Source organism: Carlito syrichta, unplaced genomic scaffold, assembly GCF_000164805.1.
Source record: "Carlito syrichta isolate Samal-C Ts95f unplaced genomic scaffold, Tarsius_syrichta-2.0.1 Scaffold304744, whole genome shotgun sequence".
Classification (NCBI taxonomy): Eukaryota; Metazoa; Chordata; class Mammalia; order Primates; family Tarsiidae; genus Carlito; species Carlito syrichta.
Genome location: NW_007248840.1, coordinates 17,839 through 25,879, shown reverse-complemented (window position 1 = coordinate 25,879; position 8,041 = coordinate 17,839). Strand labels below are relative to the sequence as shown.

The following is an 8,041-nucleotide window of genomic DNA, read 5'->3' as shown; positions in this document are numbered from 1 at the left end:
ATGAGGCGGGGTGGCTGGAAGCGAGAGAAGGGGTGCCGGGCTTATTGCACCCCCCAGGACCCCCAGGATCCTCCCCCTCCCTCGAGGGACCCTATACCGCCTGCCCCCCCCGCCGAACACGCTGCTGTTGGTGGGCGGTAAATCCCGGCGTGGATCCCTGGATCGGCTGTCCCCAAAGAGGCCCAGCCCCCGAGCCGGACAAACAGATTGAGGGAAACATCGCGGGGCGAGAGGAGGCGTTCGTCAGAGGAGGGTCGTTGCTGGAGGTAGGCGACTTGACGGGCGCTAACGGGACATCCCGCCGTCCTTTGGCTTCTCTGCGGGCCTCTCTCTGTGATGGAACTTAGAGGGGGCTGTAGTCGGGGTTTGGGGCGGATCAAGTTAAAGGGTTGAGGGCTCTGGTGGAAGGTGAGGGGTCGATGGAGCATAAAAGAGAAAGGCGGAAGCTGAGACTCTGGGTGCGGGGTGTGTCACTTAGAAGCCCTGGGTCTGAAGCGCCTTCCAGGGAACCCCACTCTCCCTCTCGAAGTTCTGGAGCTTGCGGCCACCTCCGCACCTCCTCACTGAGAGCTCTCTTTCTGCTCTTCAAGGCTTTCTGCTCCCTCTGCTGGCCTTTCTGGCACATGACACCCTAGCGGTGTCGAGGCCCCAGAGGACACGGGGTGTGGGGGGGGCGGCGCGAAGGAAAAGGGGCCTTGACAGGCCCCCTCATCAAAGCCCAGGTGGGAGCCCAGGGAGGGAGATGTGTGAGCCCAGAGGAACGGGACACACTGGCAGAGGTTGCTAGTTAGAGTAGTGCCTAACTTGCAGGGAAAAGTACCTTGTCTCTTTACATTTATTTTGTCGTAGTGACCGGACATAGGGGAGGGGTCCCCTATTTCAGTTTCTCTGACCTTTTTGGGAAAAGGGGGAGGGGGAAGCATGGTGGGGGAAAGCAGTCTTCCCCTTTCAGTCACCCCTCAGGCATACTCCTATATCTTAGCTCTGCTTCCAGGGACCACCTCCTTGGATCTGGAAGGTCAGTGGGTTAACTCTTCAGTCTGAGGGTCAAGGGGGAAGGTGAAGTGAGAAGCCTGGGACTTTGGCCCAGACCAGTTATACTCAGAGGGTCAGGGGCCCAGCTCAGTCAGGCCAGAACAATGATACGGGAAAAGGAGGCACCCACATATGCTCCTGTCTCTGGCTTGTGCCCCTTCTTCCAGAGGAGCTCTGTTATTTACTTATTTATTTAGAGGTGGGGTCTCGCTATGTCGCCCAGCCTGGAGCACAGTGACTAGTCACAGATGCGATCACGGTGCTCTTCAGCCTTGAACTCCTGGGCCCAAGCAGTCCTCCCACCTCAGCCTCCTGAGCAGCTGGGACTACAAGCACATGCCCACATGCCCACCTATTTTTAAAATATTTTTATTTTTTACAGAGACAAGGCCTTGCTATGTTGTCCAGGCTGGTCTCGAACTCCTGGGTTCAAGCAATTCTCCCACCTCAGCCTCCCAAAGTGCTGGGATTACAGGCGTAAGCCACTACGCCCAGCTAAGATTTTGTTTGTGTCATTTATATCTATCAATTCACTAGACCAGAAATTAAAACAGAACACAATTTTAACACAAGAATATACAAGCACACATTCCATTAACAATGATGTCAGGAAAATGATGTAATTTCGTGTCACACAGCCTCTGGAAAACTCCACTGTACAATTTTGAGACAATGAGAATAAAAAGGGCAAATAACATGTCGATATTACTGTGAAAATACCTTGGACTTTGTGACACCCCTGAAAGAATTTTGGGGAACGCCCCCCCCAGAGGTCTCCAGACCACACTTGGAGAACTGCTACTCAGGACTGTCACCCTGACCCTTCTTCGTGACTTATTTTCTTTCTGAGTTTTATTAAGAAAGTATAAATGCTTATCTCCCCAGTGGGTCCAGTCCCCCAGGGAAAACCAGGGAGCCTCCTAGGCTCAGCACCTCTCTTTCCTGACTCCCATTTCTGAGATGCTCTTAAACATCCTCCCTCAGCGCCCTGTCCATCTCCCTCTCAGCCCTCCCTTAAAGCGCACCAACCGTCCCTACCTGGGGCCAGCCTGAGTGCCTGGCCCCAAGCCCACGGGGCCTTCTGTCTGCTTCCTCTCTTGAGGACTTTCTCTTCTTGGCAATTTTCTCTGCCTTCTCCCCTCCCTCCCTCCCTCCCTAGCCGCTGCTATCTTCTCAAAGACTTAGGCCAGGAAGTCATGCTTTCTGGGTAGACCCCTTCAGAGGAAACACTACCATCTCCCCACACGCCCATCAGCCTGGTATAAGCCAGTCTGAGTCAAGAAAGTGCCCGTTTGGGTCCCCTAGGGGTCAACTGAATCCTATTGCCAGGCAGTTGTGGGGTGGGGGTGTGGATCAGGAATAGGATGCCTCCAGTGACAGAGCCCTTTGCCTGGGAACCCTCAACCTCAATTCTTCACACCAACCCCCAGGGCTCTTGCTAGCTGCAGCCACAGGCCTCAACCACCATATCTGGCACATCCGTCTTGACCACATTGCCATTATGGTCGAGGTAGAGGAGAGAGAGTGGCCTTCGGGCAGTGGGGACACAGCAGGAGCTACTGGCTGGCCATGGGTTGTTGGCTTTGAGGAGGCTGAAGACGGCAGAATGGAAGGAAGCAGCAATGCCCGGACTGCCAGCCAGGTGGGGCGGACACTGACCGCTGCAGTAGTTCAGCTGGTACCCTTCAGGCTGCAGGATCCAGTCCCGCCAGCCCAGTTCCTGGAAGTCAACGTAATGGTCTCGCCTGCAACATAAGGGGGTCTCGGGCTCACAGGTAGGGGTCCTCCTCCTAGCCCGGCCTGTTCCAGCCTCATTGGCCCAGATCTTAAGTTCCAGGAAGGGCCGCTGGTGTCCTGCTGTGTCCAGAAGGCGTCTTGGTTGTCCAGCCACGGTGCCATTGCCTTCTAAGGGTCCGCAGTTTAACTGGAGTCTCAGGACACCAGACTCCTCAGCCCTCAGACCACTAGAGGGCAGCGTCAGGGCATGCCAACCTGGGGTAGTCATTCGGTGCTCAGCCAGGAGGGTGCGGGACCGGCGGGACCCTGGGCGCCTTCTCCGTGGGCCCTGTCGGAAGATCCTCAAGGAAAGAGTGCCAGGAAGGGAGGGGAGCATGTGCAGCCAGAGGCGGGCATGGTATGCGTGGTGGGACCGAGGAGTGGCCAGGTGGAAGGTGAGCGCTGAGCTGCAGGTTGGAGAGGAGGCATCTGCAGGAGCCACAGAAGGGCAGAGAGCGTGAGCAGGGATAAGGCCCTCCTGGGAGGCTTCCGGCGCCCTCCTCCCCCTTGCACCCACCTTTACAGACAGCAGGGACTGCCCGGTGTCCTCTGCAACCAGCCCTGTTCCAATGCCTCCTCCTGCCACACCCCACTCCCTCTGTGTCTTTTCTTTCTTTCTTTTTTGTTTTTTTTGAGTTGGAGTCTCACTCTGTCACCCAGGCTGGAGTGCAGTGGCACGCTCACAGCCACTGCAGCCTTGACCTGCTGGGCTCAGGCGATCCTCCTGCCTCAGCCTTCCAGGTAGCCGGAACTACAGGCATGCACTACCACGCCTGGTTAATTTTACGATTGATCGTAGAGACAGGTCTCTGCAAGTTGCCCAGGCTGGTCTCAAACCCTGCAGGCTCAGGTAATCCTCTCACCTCGGCCTCCCAAAATGCTGGGATTACAGAATTGAGCCACCGCGCCCAGCCTCCCTCTATGTCTTCTGCCAGGTTCCCCGTCTGCTTCCCTTTCCCTGTCTGCTCTTGCCTGTCTGTCCCTCACCCACCTGTGACGGTAGCAAAGCTGATGACCTCCTCCCCGTGCCCGGGAGCCACACTGCCCGGCTGCAGTCTCCGGAGGGCTCTGGTCAGCGCAGCCTGGGGTGGAGGGCGAGTTATCCTGGGACGGCTGGTCAGATGCAAACCCTCCAGGATCTGCCGCTTAGCTAATTCCAGCACCAGGGCTCGTTCTGCGTGGGGTGCCAGTGTGGGGCCCTCACAGGAAGGACACACAGATCCTGTCCCCCGTGCCCATGCCAGGGCCCCCAGCAGCACCAGCCAGAGCTGGACATCAGGGAGTCCCATGCTCTTGCGGAATGGACCTCCGCCGGCAGCCTCGAGTCTGATTGTGCGAGGGCCAGTGAGGGCACAGTGGCAGCAGATACCAGTGCCACACCTACCCCTGCTGAGGCTAGGGCCACCTGTCTTCTACTGCCTGGGACTCAGGAAGGCTGGAGGTAGACCATCTGATGGGTAGCTGTGTTTGGCCCTCACAGCTCATGTCTGGCTACTGACCCGGGCTCTTTAGAGCCAGCTGCCTGGGGCTCCCACACCTAGGGGTCAGCCGGCAGACCTACCCCCTGAGCCCCACGATTGGCCAGCTGTGCTGCTCATCAGGCCCCTGCAGGGGGTGGAGGTCCTCCCCCCCCAGGCTCAGATTTCACCATTTGGCTGTGGCGACTGGGCTTGAGGTAGGGGTATGGGGGTGGGGGGCCATGTGGACACGCATGATGCAAGAAAGAGGTTGATTTCACATGCTCAGGCCCCAAGGTCTGGCCCCAGGGGAGGGAGCACCATAGGAACCAGGTGGGGAAGGGTGGTTCCCCTACACCTTCAGCCTTCCCAGCCCCAACGCTCCTGCTGAGTTCTAGCAGTTCCCAGGAGGCAGCTGAGTTCCAGCAGTTCTTTCTCTGGGGGGGCTTCTGGGCCAGAAGGTGGATTCTAGTCTCTTTATTTCTAGCACTGGGGCTGGGACAGAGTGAGGGGTTGCGGGGATAGGAGCACGGAGTCCTCTGTTCAGGCCCAGGTGGCAGTGCCACGAGGCACGGAAGTCACCCCCTGACCCTGTCTGTGCTGGCCGCCCAGAGTCCAATTGGACTGGAGCACACCGTGGAGGGGGCCAGAGTGGGGGGGGGCAGGGAACATGCTGCTGATATCTGGGGAAACCCAGAGAGGTGGTGGTGGTGGTGATGCAATCTCACACAGGGCAGAGTTCATCGAGGCTGGCAGAAGGCATACCACTTGGTAGGGTCTGTATCCAGCTGCTGCTTCTCATTCAAGGGACGTGAGAGCTGCCTAAATTGGGGCATCCTGTTAATGGGGGCGGGAAAAGGGCTTCTGAGAACCCAGCACGGAACATTCAGCAATCCCAGTTTCCAGTCCTGCCCTCCTTCTTCCCGATCACGCTTCCCCACTGGCTTCAGAAGGGAGGGCTGAGGACCCTGCACCTTGAACTCCTGAGGGTGGGCCTCATGCTAGCTTTTTGTTTTTATTTTTATTTTTCTGAATTGGAGTCTCACTCTGTTGCCCAGGCTGGAGTGCAGTGGCACGCTCATAGCCACCGCAGCCTAGACTTGCTGGATTCAGGTGATCCCTCTACCTCAGCCTTCCAACCTGGAACTACAGGCATGTGCTGCCACACCCGGCTAATTTTTTTATTTATTGTAGAGACGAAGTCTCACCAAATTGCCCGGGCTGGTCTTGAACCCCTGGATTCAGGCAATCCTCTCACCTCCGCCTCCCAAAGTATTGGGATTACAGGCGTGAGCCATCATGCCCGGCTTCATGCTAGCTTTTCTCCTGATGCTCCAGTTTTCAGCTTCTTCTTAGCTTCAGAGGAGGAAGCTGTGGGGAGGTGAGTGTGGTTTGGAAATATGTCATGTGTCATTGTCACTCCACTTTGTTCATCTCCCCATATTCAGCGGCTAGGGGCAGTCCAGGGAGACCACCAGATCCAATCCCAGGGAGACAGTTTGCAGGGAGGGCTGGGCCTCAGTACCACCAGTGTCCACCATGTGGCAGTGCCGTGCCGCTGGACAGCAGCTGGCTTGTGACTGGGAGCTTCCCAGCGACACGGAAGAGGCTGCTCTAGGGAGGGGGTGATGAGGGGTGCCCCTCGACCTCTCACTCTGGGGATCCTACCTTCCCCATAGGAGACTGGGAGAAGCTGGTTCCTCTGCCCTTTCCTATCACCACTGCCTTTGCCAGAGAGCAGAGGCTGTCCTCAGGACCCATGTCCCTATTAGCATTGGTTTTGGACCTCATTGTGCTGACACGTGGCGGTGGAGCTTAGGGACGGGTGCCAGGCTCTTCCTAGAACCTCATTTGGTGGGGAGCGGGGAGAAGAGGCGATGAGATGCTTAGACCCTCCTGTCCACCCTGCATTTCTCCCCAGGCCTGACACTCGATAGCCCTCTGCCCAGTGCTCTCCCTAGTTCTGTTGGTGAGGCCGGCGAGTGATAGCCCTCTACCCGTCGGGGTCTGGACCGTGGGGTCTTCAGAGTGGAGGCGTCTGCCCATGGCGGTCCTCGGAGGGCTTACCTGTTGGTGTCAGGAGACAGAGTCAGGGGAAGCACCAAGAAGTGGCCTTGGGAGTCGCCGGCCCCACCTCTCCCCATCCTCTCTGTCAGGTGCCCCCAATTTCCAGCTCTGCCCCCTCCCTTGCCGCTGCGCCTGGCCTGGCCCTACCTCCCTACTGACACTTACGTCAGAGCCCGGCTATAAATATGCTTTTAGCATCTTAGTCACTTTTCCCAAGAAGTGCTCCCAGGTTATAAATACTCCAGCCATCTGCTTCACTGCCCGCCCTACCACCAACCTGGTTGGGGGCTGGGGGAGCGACGGGCTTTGGGGGGGTAAGGAAGCAGAAGCAGATCAGGAGTGGTTCTCCTACCCAAAAGAGAAGAGCCTGAAGGAGTCTAGAGATAGGGGCAGGGAGGCTCTGGAAGAAAATTGTGGAAGAAGCCAGACCCAATCTCTCCTTTGACAAAAGCCGGAGCCAAAAAGGAAAGTGAGTCGTACAGATCCTGTGTTTATTTTAAAATAGGCTTTTTTGTTCATCATGGATTTTTTTGCATTAATTTTTATTTTTAAAAAATACTGCATTAAAATCATATATATCTTGATGGATGGATTTTGTGCCATCCCCTTAAAATGTTGCCCCCAAGGTGAGTACCTCACATTGCCTTACCCCAGTCTTGGCCCTGGGGACTAAGCTGTAGTTGGAGGAAGGCGGTTAGATCTGGGGTGGGAGGTCGTGGGGGAGACACTGGCAGAAGGGAGGGGGAGACACCAAAAGACCTCCTTCAACGAAGGCTTTCTTGAGTTAAAGGAGGGATAGCTTCCAGGGCCCCAGGAAGTCCCCCAGCTCAGGAGGTCCTTTTCAGTCCTTCTCCTCAAGGGTCCCCATTTCAAGGGCCTCGCACCCAGGCAGGAGGGGGTTATAAGCTGAGCAAACACAGACATCACGTTCACCAAAGAAAGGACACATGGTTTTTGCGCAAACTCGGCCTTGGGCTGCAGACAGTATCGACCTCTTGGGTCAGGGCTGCCCTGCCAAAGGGAGGAGGTGGCGGGGGAAGGAGGGCAAAGGTCCGAAGAAGACCCAGGCTCATAGCCAGTGTCACCCTCTCCTCAGCCCAGGGCTTCCTCTTCTTCCTGTCCCACTCAAGTGGCCCTGGCCAGTTCCTTCCAGGACTCTTGGACTGAGCCCTGGGTACAGATAGAAGGAAGGCGAGCAGAGGTCCTGGCTCTGCACCCCTGCCTAGCACGCTGGCGCACCCACCGCCATCAGCCCACCCGACAGTTGAGCATTGATCTAGCTCACCTTTTGGAGCAAGTACAGAGGAAAAAGAGCAGTAGGTGAAGCCTAGGTTTTTATTAGCCATGAGATCATCAAAGATGGTTCTGGAGGGATGGGGGGCTGGGTACCTAAGAAAAAAGATGGCAGGGCACAGTGGCTCACGCCTGTAATCCCAGCACTTTGGGAGGCAGAAGCGAGAGGATTGCCTGAGCCCACAGGTTCGAGACCAGCTTGGGCAACTTGTGGAGCCCTCATCACTACAATAAATTCAAAAAAATTAGCCAGGTGTGGTAGCACGCACCTATAATTCCAGCTACTTGGAAGGCTGAGGTGAAAGGATCTCCTGAGCCCAGCAGGTTGAGGCTGTGGTGGTCAGGAGCATGTCACTGGCTTCCAGGCTGGGTGACAGAGTGTGACTCCAACTAAAAAAAAAAAAAAAAAAAGA

The 8,041-nt window shown here is 56.5% G+C and overlaps 1 protein-coding gene across 1 annotated transcript; it reads right to left on the bottom strand.

Moving 5' to 3' along the window:
• Positions 1 to 2,181: 2,181 nt before the first annotated feature.
• Positions 2,182 to 4,100, bottom strand: INHBE (inhibin beta E subunit). The gene is made up of 2 exons (XM_008060833.1): positions 3,803 to 4,100; positions 2,182 to 3,240 (listed from the first exon to the last, which is right to left on the bottom strand). The coding sequence occupies exons 1-2, from the start codon at positions 4,098 to 4,100 to the stop codon at positions 2,474 to 2,476; spliced, it is 1,065 nt and encodes a 354-aa protein (XP_008059024.1). The 3' UTR covers positions 2,182 to 2,473.
• Positions 4,101 to 8,041: the final 3,941 nt, after the last annotated feature.